This window comes from Lactuca serriola, chromosome 1 (genome assembly GCF_051521515.1).
Source record: "Lactuca serriola cultivar US96UC23 chromosome 1, Lser_US96UC23_V15, whole genome shotgun sequence".
NCBI classification, from domain to species: Eukaryota; Viridiplantae; Streptophyta; class Magnoliopsida; order Asterales; family Asteraceae; genus Lactuca; species Lactuca serriola.
This window is the reverse complement of record NC_136408.1, coordinates 248167280-248181900: the sequence shown is the minus strand read 5'-3', so window position 1 is coordinate 248181900 and position 14621 is coordinate 248167280. Positions and strand designations below refer to the sequence as shown.

The following is a 14621-nucleotide window of genomic DNA, read 5'->3' as shown; positions in this document are numbered from 1 at the left end:
AGAACAACTCGGCGAGTCCCAGTGAATCTTCAAGCTACTCGCCGAGTCTGATCATCCGACTCGGCGAGTCCACGCCATGCAGTCGATCCAACTGCTTCCTGAGATACGTTTTTCCCGGGATACACACTCATGGGACTTCTGGACCTCTAATCATCCTATTACTAGGGTAGAAACCTTTGTATAACCACATAATAATCCATCAAATCTCCAAATGGGTTTCATAAACCCTAAATTCGAGTACACATCAAAATAACAGGAATGATCCGAAACCTTACCTGAAAACATACTCTCTGCGTCCCCAAACCTCAGAACTCGACCCCCTTGCTCTTCCTTTGGCCAAAATCCTTCCTCTTCTTGCACCACAATTCCTTCAAAGTCAATAATGGCCTTCAAGCTTTGCTCCAGATGCCACAGTCGTCTAGGGTTCTCCACAATCGGCCAAAAGACGTGAAATGACGACATAACAACCCTTAAATACGACCCAATACGAAACGGCTAGGGTTTCTGCTGAACAGCGTCGACTCGCCGAGTCCATACCTGGACTCGTCGAGTCCAGTCGCGAACCCGCGACCAAATCTGCGACCCTACTCGGCGAGTCTGGCTCCAACTCGCCGAGTCTCCCCTTTAAAACACCCCAAAAATGCAATTTAACAATACTTGAGATTTTGGGCTGTTACAGTATAGTTATAAACGGGTCGTTTGTGTAACGCGTGTTTATAGCAATTAATCATGCGCAAAAATAATCCGACGTCGCCTGGAATTAATGACTTCACGCGCTGCAATGGTTTTATTTTTAACTTCATGGAATTCAAAGAATTAGGAAAACATCGGGTTTTCCTAGGGTTTTTCAATACACACGTTTTTCAAAATGTACACAATTTTGATGAACATTTTTCTTACAACTATAGAAACAAACAAGCATACCTATGGATCTTCACAAATGTTTTCAAAAGCTCTTTTCAGAAAATATCGGATTTTCTGGTGGTTTTCAAAATGATACAAAACATTGTTTTTCAAATACCGCTCATGAACTCACCAACATTTCACATGTTGACGTTTTTCAAAATACTTGTATTCTCAGGTAACCAGTGAATCAAAGGAAAATGTACTCAGTGATGGCTTGCAGTTTACTTATTAACGAGTCGAACAATTTATTTTTGGGAATGTAATGTTTAAACAATGTACTTCATGTAAACTTTATCGGTTGTACTATATTAATGCATGATGACGAATGTTGTTATGTTTCATATATATTCAATGTTATGGTATTCAATTAAGTCACGACAGCCCTCGGACGTTTCCGCCGTCTGGTTCGGGGGTGTGACATAAATAAGTCAACAACCCTTTGTTTCAAACCATAATCAAATTGAAGTTATAATCATCATAAAATCAAGAACGTTGAAATCTCTAAACATAACAGTAGATATCTTCGAATGCCTCAATAATTTTCTTTGGGTAATTTATAAAAGTACAAAATAAAAAAAAGAGAGACTTCCCAGCACCAACTTTACAAGAATGTGTCTCCCATCAAATGAAATCTCACATATAAACAAAAAGGTTAGAAATAATATTTCATTAAAATGGTTAGAAACATGACTTCCATGGGGTTTACACTGGCATTTATCTAAGTACTAACAATTTTGGCATCGACACAACACGTCGTCAATGCACAAATGTCCAGATGTAATAAAAATGTTAGTGTTTTAATTGTAAGAAACAAATAATACTATGTCTAAATCGATTTTTTATAAAAATATACTTAAGAATTATAACTATATTTCTATTAACTTATATTTTAGATCTAACAATTTATTTTTGTATGAATGACTTCAAGTATAATTCCAATAAGCGAAAATTTAATAACCATAAATATGATATTCAAAAGTGAACCGTTACATGTTTTTTTTAATCTTGTAACTATTATAACGTTCAATTAAAATCCTTACCATATAGAAACATCACCACCTCTCCCCCTCTATAAATTCCTTAGAAAGTTAGAATCCATCAAAACATACAATAAGAAGAACTCACATTTTAAGAAAAATGGTTAGAAACATTATTTCATTGGCGTTGGTAGTGATTGTAGTATTGACACTTCTGATATCAAAACAATGTGTGAATGCACAAACAAACTGTCAAGATGTAAACACAAAGTTGATCAATTGCGAGCCATTCATGCTTGGGTACTTGTCCAAACCTGCCCCACAATGTTGTGCTAGTGCACATGATTTGGTTCTAGCAGCCTATGCCTCCAGAGATACTCTTAGAGCTACTTGTTGGTGCCTTAAGACAGCCTTTCAGTCGTTCCAGGTTGACTTTTCCTATGCGGAACAAATCTCGAAGTTTTGCAATCTCAAAGCCAATGTTCCCCTCTATCCATCAGTCAGCTGTGACATGTTGTAGAGTATTTGGATTGGATTTTGGGGGATAGGGATTAGTGACTTGTGAAGCATGATTTTATGCTTCTTTTTAATAGGGTGAGTAGGGTTTGGTTTCGCTAGGTTTTTTCCTAAACTGAAATTGAATTGAAAAAAAATCGATTTTGTTTGGTTTTTTCGATTTCGGTATTTTGGTTTTTATGTTCGTCTGATTTCTTTTCATTAAAAATAATAAAATCTAATACTTTGTTATCTTGAAATCAAGATCTCTTAAGCATGGTGACGTATTTGTTGTTATTGTTTGTATTAATAATGTGCTAATATGTGTATTAAAAATCGATCATAATTGATTAAAAGGAAATTTTCTAAAATATTATCAATTGTTAATTGACTGGGAAATTTAAAAAAAAAATCTTTATATTTTGGCTCTATCGACCATTATAACCCGGTTTTAAGGGTTAAATTGCAAAAAATAAATAATCACTTTTTCGTTAATAAAATTAAAGTTTAAACAAAAACAAATCATAATTTGGGAGTGGAAAAAGAATATCAAGTATTTAAAAGATATGATGTATTTTAAAGGAGTCATTGCGGTTCTCGATTCAAATTGAGATTTAGTCCAAAAATTATACAATTTCTTACAAGTTATTAAAGAAGCAACTAAATTACTATCGTGTGCATGGTACTATCCAACAAGTTTCTTAGTTTTAAATCAAAAATTTTTTAATGCCAAAAATCTAAATAGGAGATGTCAAATAATACTAGGTGCTTTGATGTTTTTGCGGTTATGAAACTAAAAATTTAGAGTAAATTATACGAATGGTCCCTATGGTTTAGGGTAATTTGCGTATTTGGTCCTTAACTTATTTTTTTAACTCGGAAGGTCTCTACTGTTTATTTTTGTTATGCGCTTGGTCCCTGTATTACCTAAAAAGACTATTTTTCTCTTGATTTTTTAATTTATATAAATAAACACACCCCCAACTCCAACCCCTCACCTTACCTTACCTACCCCACCATTTTTTCCTATTTAAATAATAGTCCTTTTATGTAAGATAGGGACCAAACGTGTAACTAAAACAAACAATTGGGACCAAGCGCATAGTAAAAACAAACAATAGGGACCTTCCTAGTTAAAAAAATAAATTATGGACCAAACGTGCAAATTACCTCAAACCATAGGGACCATTCGTGTAATTTACTCAAAATTTTAAAATCTTTTCAGATACTTTGGCTTTTACTTGTATTGACGCTTTAATCTCATCTTAAATGTTGCGGTGTGGAACCTCAATTTTAGTTTTTGTTGTGAATTTAAATGTTGGTTAAACCTACTAAACGAAAATGAACTTTGGCATCAAAGAACGAAATGACAAATTATTTGGCGTTAAATTTATATTTTAAAATGAAAATTTTTAAAAATTGGATAAATGAAGGATTATCCGAAAATGGATGGTTAATCACTCTCATATAAGTTCAACTAATTCTATATAACTTTTCTATTTGAGTGCCAAGCATTTAAAAATTATAACTACATTTTTACTAAATCTTATTTTAGATCAAACGTTTTTATTTTCGTATGAGCGAAAAAAAAAAAATCTTCAAAGATAATCCCTTTTTTTTAAAAAAAAAAAAAAAAGCAACTATTCAAAATTGTTATTTACTTCAAAGATTACAGTGATAGCAATAAGTAAAAAAATATTAATAATCATAAATACGATATTCAAAAGTTAACCGTTACAAATCCTTTCTATATCTTGTAAACATTACAACCTTTATTTTGATTCCATACCATATATAAACTTAACCCCCCTATAAATTCCTTACAATCCATCAAAATTCAAAACATCCACAAAAAAACAAACTCCCACTTCTAAACACAAATGGCTAAACACATGATTTGGTTTGCATTATCATTGATGATTTTAGCATCAACAGTTTTGTTATCAAAACAAGGCGTCAATGCCCAAACAAACTGTCAAGATGTAATCACAAAGTTGATGACTTGTGAGCCTTTCATTTTTGGATACTCTTATGAACCTAGCCCACAATGTTGTTCTAGTGCACAAGATTTGGTTCGAGCTGCAAATGCTTCAAGAGATGTTCTTAGAGCTACTTGTCGGTGCCTTAAGACTGCGGTCCAATCGTTCCCGGTTGACTTTTCTAATGCCGCCCGAATCACCTCCTTGTGCCACCTCAACCTCAGTATCCCAATCGATCCTTCTGTCAACTGCGACACATTGTGAAGTATTTGGATTTGATTTTTTTTTTTTTTATGTTCACTCTTGTTTTACTTTATTTTTTTGGTAGTGAATTGAATAATATATGTTTTGTTTACAACGAATAAGATGAAATACAAGTGAAATGAGTCGTAAATTTACATACAACCAGCCGTAGCATTACCTGTATATGAAATGAAATTTACATTGACATAAGCAAGTATATAATAAGCAAATACAAGAAGTATACAAAAAAGCCTCACAAACAAACAAAGAAATCTCGATCAAACAATGCAGAATCAAATCCCTGGATAGGGCAATTGGCAATAACACCACGTAGCATGCCAAATGACATTATTTCATGGGATGGGATCTTGATAACCAATGATAGGATGCCAGCACATCAGTCTCTATCAAACACACATGATATCAATATGGAACCACCTTTGCCAATATGTATGATGTATGTGATGTATGATGTATGGTGTGTAGAAAAGAGCATAGACATTCATGAGAAACTGATTGTTTTGTTGACCAACCAAAGTGTTAGTGACATTTCGATAGCAAAGATTGTGTGCAGTGATGATCTGTCCAGCATGAATCCAAACACTGTGATCCCAGCTCTGTTGTTCTCAAAATACGTTACTGAAAAAAAAAAAAATCAATCTTCAAAAGTAAATATGTTGCTATTATGTGTAAAGAGATGAACTTATTCTGCTGTTATGGTAAAAAAAAATATATAATAAATTTACAAGTTTCACATTACATATTACTATCGCAGGTAAAAGAATGTTGCTATTCCTACAATTTGGCAACTAATATTTATTTGCACAATATTCAGTTTTGAGTGTTCTGGCATAAAGTGATTATACAATTACGATTTGAAAAATCATATAAGTTATTGCCATAAGAAACCGATTAATGAGATTAGTATAAAATTACATACATACCCCTATCTGATTATTCAAGTGATGGCAAAAACAAGTTCCAAAACACACAATAGAAATAGAAGTCTGACCTAAGGCCTGTCTCTTTTGGTATGTGATTGTGTCCTTATAAACCGGAATCAATTTTGTATTGTCCAATTCATCTTCATCTCCTTCATCCAAATCTGAATCCACAGGGGCAAAATGGTAATTCGCCCTATTGGAACTGTTAGCCATGGGAGTCTCTTCAGTGAGACCCACATCATCAAACGAGTCAATGGTGGCACACGTGTGCCATTTGGCTGCTAAACTTGTCACAGATTGAGCTTTATGTGTGATCTTCGCAGCACTGCGTAGGCATATGAATAAACCACTCACAAGTGTCAAAGAACACAGCTGAAAAAAAAAACAATTTTGTAAATTTCAAGTTAATTGATATAATAAATTCGAAGAAAATCTGAAAAAAAAATATTATTATTTACCGCAAGTTCACCAGCAGTGGAAAGATTGACAAGTGAGCCGGTCTCGAGAGTAACAAGCAAGGAAGCAAATTGACTGACAGTCACCAAAATCAAAGTGGACAAAATGAAAGCGCGAAATCTATGACTTATGATCTTAAGAGTTCTTCTAATAGCAAGATGCTCCAATAAAATCGATCCAACATCCGCTTGTTTCTCAAACACTTTTGCAAAATCTTCCAACCGAAGGATTTGTAAAGAGCACGTGAGTTTGAAAAGAACGCATACAAGAAAGAAAAGGGAGGTGCGGTATAACCAAGAACATAAAAGAAGAATGCAAGCGATTGTGTGGCTTAAGTAGATGTTGTAAATGTAGGGGATTTGGTTTCTACCCGAAATAAACCACCAGATTTTGTATGCACTATCTGCTAGGAAACATGGGATGATGAATGTGCATAGGAGCTTTATTGATCTCTGCATGTATAAACATCAACGCATGTTACTTTCATTGGAAAAATGTTTGTTTATTATGTCATCCTACTTTCGTTTCTTTCTATTATTATTATTATTATTATTATTATTATTATTATTATTATTATAAAGGCATTGTACTTTAAAAAGATCTACCAGACTATATAGCATTGTACTTTCAATGATTTTATTATTTCAACTTTTCTATCCAATTATTGTGTATTTTAATGACATTACTATAATTTGGTGACTTCTTCAAAGTTCAAAGTACAACACCAAAAGGGGTGTCGACAACTACAATGAGAAGGCATTAGACAAAAGATTGAGAGCAAGTCCTGGTCCCACCTTTTTTTATGACAGTTTTTGTCCTATTCACATAAGTCATAAGTACACAAGCCAAATAATTGTTGTTTTTTATGTTGGTTTTTTGTATTTCTATACATCACATGGATATCAACTGACTGCTTGGTTTTTATTATTATTTTATAATGACAAAATTGCAAAAATGGTCCCTATGGTATGCATTTTTTTGGGGTTTTAGTCCAAACTCCGACTTTTTTGGCTTCGTGGTCCTTTTGGGCTAATTTCATTGTAGAATTGGTTCCCGATAAACTTGAAAAGACTATTTTGCCCTTTTAGAAGGATATTTAATTTCTCTTTGATTTAACATTTATAATTAAATAAATGAAAAAAATATTTAAGTAAATGGAAAAAACAAATTAAAAGGGCAAAATAGTCTTTTCAAGTTTATCGGGGACCAATTCTACAATGAAACTAGCCTAAAAGGACCACGAAGCCAAAAAAGTCGGGGTTTGGACTAAAACCCCAAAATAATGCATACCACAGGGACCATTTTTGCAATTTTGTCTTTTATAATTATTGATACTAAAATTATCTATATTAACTCATTTATTCATGAATTGATCAATTGGGGATATGAATTATCGCGTCGGACACATAGTTTTGATTTAAAAAAAAAAAAATAGATTTTCGTTTTAACATATTTCATATAAAACTTAAATTTTTTGGACAGGATGTGTGATGTGTCCAAGACAAATTGCACCAAAAAAAATAGTATTTTTACCTACCCGTTTGACTTTTTGTAACAAAGAATCAAATCTATCCACAATATAAGCAACTTTTGTGTATGATAATATGATATTTTCTAGAACTTCAAATCTATCTTGGAGTAAATTTTCACAAAATATGATACGACATGAAACAATTTAAAACAAGACAAAAAGTTTATAAGGTAATGAAATTTTATCTAATTGTGTTCCAAAGATCTCATCAACCTGCCAATTTCATTAGAGAATACGATTCCAGACATTTAATTTGATGATAGTGTTTTCTCCCTATGCCCAGAAATTAAAATACTTCCTACGAATTTAAATGTGAAGAAAGCCTAAGTGAAATAGATAAGTTAATTGTAGATCAAATTCCATGTAATTTAAATATCAAAACACGATCGCGTAAAGGACACCTAAATTTGTTCCCAAATAAATTCAAGTTCGTCGAGCTATTAAAAAAAATCCATTGAAATTGTGAACCAAAATTCAAATCTCACAAATTACAACCTAATTTTATCATTGGAACGATTGCAATGAACAACAAGGCGTTTTCGATTACTTCCAAAATAATCGAATTTAGCATAATGATTGTAATGATTAACTAAAACGATCTAGTTTAGAGTTTATAAAAAGAGGGATTAGGGAACGCACATGAAGTTGCTCGGAGTATCCATCACGGACTTTAGCACTAACATCAGACAACTTATCAAGGAACAGGAATCGCCGGAGACCGTATTTCCGAGCAAACGACGACAAGTTAATGAACGAAAGAGTGGAGCAGATGGATAGCGACAGCTGGACGATCATATCGAACGGTCTTTGGTGGCTGTCGTCACATGTGGAGCATTGATACACGATATGTGAGAGCATCGGAAGACCCACGGTGAAGATGAAGAAGATCAACCATGAAAGAGCAGCTTTCCAAGGGTTAGATTGATCGATGAAAATCCATGAAAAACTTTTAGATTCAAGAGCATCAATGATCCGGTAGTTTGACTTTGACTTTGGCTTGTGATTGCTGATCGTCACTAGCGTCTCTTGCTCTTCCTCCATTGATGAATCTTGTGATTTGTCGACAGAAGGCGAGAGATATGGACGCCAATTATACACCTGTTTTGGCCAAGTTCCAGAAACCACCCTCAAAGTTTACTCATCTTTCGGATATTTTATGTTTAAGTTGAGAAAATAGCACCTACACCCTCCGTTTTGGCTTAGGTGTATGAAAAATGAATGTAAACAGGGAAATGTCGTAAAATTCCTTAAATTCATATATTTTTAGTGGTTTATCTTTATCCTAACAAAAAAATTTCTAAGTCATTTGTCTTCCTTGCAAAGATTTTTAAATATGTATTTTGTTTTGCACTACATTCTTTTATTTTTGTAATGGTAAGTGTGCATCCAATTTTTAAGTAGTTGCTAAAAGTTATTGTCCTAAGCGCATCCATAATGCAAGTAGTATAAGAGTTGAATAGGATGATGACTAGGATTGAATAAGAGTTGAATGGAGTATAGATGATGACATTGAATAGAGTTGAATGGTTCAATAGAAGAAATAAAATGGTGATTAGGATCGAATAGGTGTTTAAAAGGTTATGGGTGATGTTTAATGGATGATATGAGAGTTTAATGGATTGTGAATGCCCTAAGAGTTATTGAAAAAAAAAAAAAGACGATACGGCTATTTTTGTTTTTATTTTTATTTCACAATTTATTTTGTCTTAAATCTATCAAAATAATTGATATTAGTTATTATCATACAACGAAAGAAAATGCAAGCGGGCAACAAGTTGTGCTGCTAAGCCATTTTGTATGGTAAAACCAATTATTTTGAAGACTACATCCATGGATCTAGGGGATATAACATTGTTATGTATGATTCGTTGAGGTTGTTCGAATTAAGGTCATTGTCTTTGTTGTTAAGTTCGATAATGTAACGTGTGTTCCATATTTGTGTGTGATCGTTGGACTCAGATGTCTTTGGCCTTTTAGCGCCTCCTATTTCGGCCGACATTTGTGTCTACTTTGCGCAATTACATAGTATATACCAACCTTTGTTGTTTTTAAAGGACTTCCAGACACTTTCAATTTTCAAACTGATACTTCCCGAGAGTTATTTCTAAAACATCTATGTTATTGGCACTACTTTTGTGTGCTACTAAGTTGAAGTAAATATTGTTGAACTAGTCGATCTTCTATTTCAAATCATGGGACTTTGAAGATACTTGATCAATAGTTTGGTATTCTTAACCCAATACGTTGTGGAATTGGGTCGTGATGCATCTCAAAAAGCACCCACTTTTTGTGTTCTTAGCTTCACTATCCTAAGAAATGATGACCCAAGCACGAAACAATTCATATTCCTCCTTTGGACTCCGGTATTATTTGTTGGTATTTTTAGAGCTCTTACCTCGTCGTGATGGTTCATGTTGTGTTTCAGGGACCGATTCAGGTTAGAAATAATGCATAATTGGTGGAGTTTGTAAAGGTTGTTATTTAGGGATGAAATTGTTTTGGTGAATTGTATAAGTTATTAAAACTAATGTTAGGTAAACGAGTGAGATTTAAATCATACTGGTAATATAAAATCTTGGATTTATTGAACTTGTTAGAAGATTTATTTTTGATGGTGGGGTGCTCTGCTGTAATTTGGTTTCATTTGTGAGAAAATAGTAGGGTTTAAGGGAGATTAAAGAGAGGAAAGATGGGTTTTTTGTAAAATTGAAGTGGTATAAAGGTGGTAATTATAAAGTTTATTTTAACAAAAAGGGATAAGATGTGTTTTTGGCAATGTTTTAAAACCCGGGTTTTTAGTTGACCCGGTGTGATAACCGGTTCACGGGTCAACCTGGTTTATGGTCTTTTTCTATTTATATATATTTTTACTTTCATGCACAATGCATAAACATATAAAACTAATAATTTGATGTCCACAAAGTTTAAACATTGAAAAACATTGAAGAAACCGCAAACGGCTCGTTGTTTTGGCATTCGCTACTTGTATCCACTATTCAAACTCTATTGAAACGGGTCAACTCGATTTAACCGGTTCAACATAAGCGGTCGAACCGCGGTTTTGGGAAACCCGGCCGGTTCGATCCGGTTCGCATTTTTACAAAAAACCGGTTTCAATTGACCCGCCTTCTACCCCGGGTCACGGTCCAACCGGTTGGGCGTTAAGGGCTCCTTCGACAACCATTCCACCTAAGCATCACGTGTCATTGGGGGAGTGTATATGCTATGGTTGATGGTCCACGTTGGAATCACGACTTATCCTGAGATCCCTACTACTTAGCCTAAGTTTTAGAAATCACCCTCAAAGTTTGCTTATTTTTCATATATGTTATGTTTAACTTGAGAAAACAGCACCTACACCCTCTAGATTTTGGCTTAGGGTGTATGGAATGTAAAAGTAATTAAAAAAAAAAGGAAAATGGCATAAAAGCCTATAAAGTTATATAAAGTTATATACTTTTAGTCAGTTTACCTTAGCATCAATTTTTAGTGTTAGAACTCTAAAGTTGAAGGGTTTTGAAAAAGCGTTTATTATCTCTCACTCAACATATAACCTTATATCAACATGTATGCCAATGTAGCCCTTAACGCTCCAAAACCCTGTTATCTAAATGTTTTCTTTACTATTTCACCTTGAGTAGGTAAACCCATTAAGAAACGTCAAACTTTTGTTATATGGGTCACACATAATCTCTTAGGTATTGGAGTTTGCTCATTGAAAAAAAAAAGTTTAACAAGGAAAGGGAGGCATTCAACATTTCATAATTAATCATCTTGAATTTGAAATTAATGGTTATTTGAAGAGAGAAAGAGCATTGTAAGAAAAATGATTTATATAGTAAGTGTATTTCATGGAATTTTGGTGTAATGAAGTTTAGATTTCTTCAATTTTGGAAGAGATGTAATATGTTTTGCTAATTTTGCATGTTTAAGTTATGTCTCATCCAATGACAAATTCAATGACATATTTTATGGGTTAAATGAACCAAATGATTGGATAAATTAATTATACATAGAGTAACATGAAATATACATGGATCACTCGTTGGAAGAAGAAGTCTTCACCAATCTTAGCAAATATAAAGATACGTTTTTAAACATTTTATTGATTATGATAATTAACGCAAAGCATCTTAAAATTTAAATGTGGTTCATGATATTACAACACAAGTACATAATCATATTTATAGCTAAAGTGAAAATGACATACAAAAGTATAACAATGTTGTGTATTGAATTCATAATCTTGCAATCAGATGGTACGCTAAATTTTGTTGTGACCTCATAAAATCCACAAAAATCACGCCATTCATGATTAAATTCCTAGTCATGTTGCGTCTAACAATAAAGTGTCTACACTTTCCATTATACACTTGACTATAAGTCTTAATCAAAGTGACAACGTTGTCACTATGAATAGATATAGTTGCAATTGACTTTTTCCATAATGGATCGCTTACATTTATGTTCACATATAAATATTACATATCCCCCTATATGTTGGTACAATAGAACTTTTTGTAGCAAAATAAATGATTGACTGATAAATCTTAACCTTTTTTTTCATTTGAACTTATATATATATATATATATATATATATATATATATATATATCATTATCATTATATACTTATAAAGCTTACATTTTTTCTTGAACCACATTCATTTGAAACTCTCATGTATTTTTTCCTTTCACCACATTCATTTGAAACTCCCATGACTTTTCAATTTCTTTCAAATAATTATTATAAGTTGGTTAATAAGGTTAATAAATATCAAACCTAAAGTGTAATTATATATAAACTAAATTTCAATATTAAAAATAATATATTTTCTTCTACTTATAAAGTTTGTTTTTAACTTTTAACATATTATACTTAATTTATTAGGTCTAATATGTTGTATGTAAATGATGAGGAATGGTCCATTAGCACGTCCCAGACTACTCTAACGTGCCAGCCTAGCCTGGCGCGCTCCCGCCATCCTTGCCTGGCGTTCTCCTGCCAGCCTCGCTGGGGACTCCCTTGCTAGCCTCACTGGGGACTCTCCTGTTGGTTTATATGACTAGTTCCAGTCCGATGTCATTGGCCGCGTACCAATAACACCAAACTGGGGGGACTTGATGAGGAATGGTCCACTAGCGTGGCCTAGACTGATCTAGCGCGCCAGCTTGGTCTGGCGTGCCCCTGCCAGCCTTGCCTGGCGTTCCCTTGCCAGCCCTTGCTGGGGACTCCCTTGCCAGCCCTTGCTGGGGACTCCATTGCCAGCCTTGCTGGGGACTCTCCTGCCGGCTCAGCCAAGCGCTCCCCTGCCTGGCACTCCCTTGCCATCCTCTCCTAGTGCGCGCCCGCCAGCCCCGCCCGGCGCCTCCGGGCGGCCTTGCCCAACTCCTTGTTAGTTGGGCCTGAATTGGGCTGGCCCAAAGCCTGACCTAATTGTCCCCTATATAATGAATAGTACCTCCTCCATGGAGAAGGACCCTGGCCCGGGACCTTCCCCTAGACTCTTCCCCCATGGCTCAGCCGCCATTATACTCCGCCGCCGCCATACACCACCACTAGCACAAAGATGGTTCTCTCCAGCTATGGAGGACCATCTCAGATCTATCAGTTGATCTAACTTGACCGTCGGAGTCCGCTCCCGGGGCACAGTCCCTAGGACGGCTCTAACGCGTCTCTCTGATGGTGACTCGCAGATCTCCGCCGCAGCAGAAGACCAGAAGCGCCGCCGGAGGTCCATGTTCCATCATTTAGCGCCATCCCGGATTCGAGCAAGTAGCAAAAGCCTCAGTTGTCCTGAAGCTCGTTCTTGTGTAGATCTGATCAGATCTGTTGTTCTTCACCTCAGGTTCTTCTCAGATCTGTTCATTTCTAGAACCTTGGTTCAGATCCTTTTGGCTTTGGCCAAGATCTGTCCAGATCCGTTTGGATCTTGACAAGATCTTCTCATATCTGTTTAAACATCGTTTAGATCTCAAGAACTACTTCATTTTCAGTTAAGATCTTTAGATTTGCTTTTGTTTTTATGTTCAGATCTCATGATCTGTTCAACTTTTAGCTCATATGAGCATTCACGAAGTTTGCATAGACACTTTGGATTTGCTCTTGTTTTTAGCTTAGATCTCCAGATCTACACATTTTTTGTTCACTTAATCACCTCTCAAGTTTGGAAACACCAGCTCAAACGCGTGTTTACCTGAATTTTCGGGGATAAAGGAGGTTTTTACAAGCTTTCCTCCATGTTTGTTCATATTTTGGTGTTTATGGAACCAACTTGAGAGTTGAAGAACTTTTTGGTAAATATTTACTTTATTATTCATTTATGTTGTGGAGAAATCACATTCAATTTATGGTTTTCTTTAAGGCTGTCTATTTTCTTTAGATGCTTAGAAAATGAAACGAAAATTTCTCAGATCTGTTGCTGCTCATACCTTAAAGGCTTGTTGAGCAAGCTGAAAGAAAAAAAAGTTTATGAGGAAAAATCCTCATCAAAACCCGTTTTTGTTTATATCTTAAGGTTTTTCAGCAAAGTTTGAAAAGAAAAGAATATTTTGTTATTCATTTGGTGTTTTCTCCTTAGAAGTTTGAAGAAAAAAGAAGAAGAACAGACGAGCTTCTCATGGGTTTTTTGAAAATCCCATTTGGTGTATGATTTTCAAGATATTTAGAAGCTTTAAAGAAGAAATAAGTTTCTATAATTTTTTACCTTCTCAAACTTCCAGTAAAATCATTTTTATCCCAAGTCAGTTTTGTCATTCTTTTTGATGACCTATTAAGAAAGTTGAGGAGAAATTGAGCTTTTATAAATCTTACAATCTTCCAGCTCACATATCATGAAAATTTTTCATTTTAATCATAAGTTTTTGTATAAATTTACTTATGTTGTGCTGGGATCCTTATGCATTTCAAAACATTGGTAAAATTACCTTTACCCCCATAGTTTTACCATTTTAATTAATGGTTATTAAACACAAAAAAAAGAGGGGGAAATGGAAGTGACTTCTATAAGAAGTTCTGTAAGAAAAGTGATACAAAAGAAAAAGACGATGCATACAACAAATCGTATTTGCTGTCATCTTAAGCTGACAAA

At 34.5% G+C, this 14621-nt stretch overlaps 1 protein-coding gene across 1 annotated transcript; it reads right to left on the bottom strand.

Moving 5' to 3' along the window:
- Positions 1-4729: 4729 nt before the first annotated feature.
- Positions 4730-8622, bottom strand: LOC145050462 (uncharacterized). The gene is made up of 4 exons (XM_078998708.1): positions 8171-8622; positions 6003-6452; positions 5613-5916; positions 4730-5239 (listed from the first exon to the last, which is right to left on the bottom strand). The coding sequence occupies exons 1-4, from the start codon at positions 8570-8572 to the stop codon at positions 5103-5105; spliced, it is 1293 nt and encodes a 430-aa protein (XP_078854834.1). The 5' UTR covers positions 8573-8622; the 3' UTR covers positions 4730-5102.
- Positions 8623-14621: the final 5999 nt, after the last annotated feature.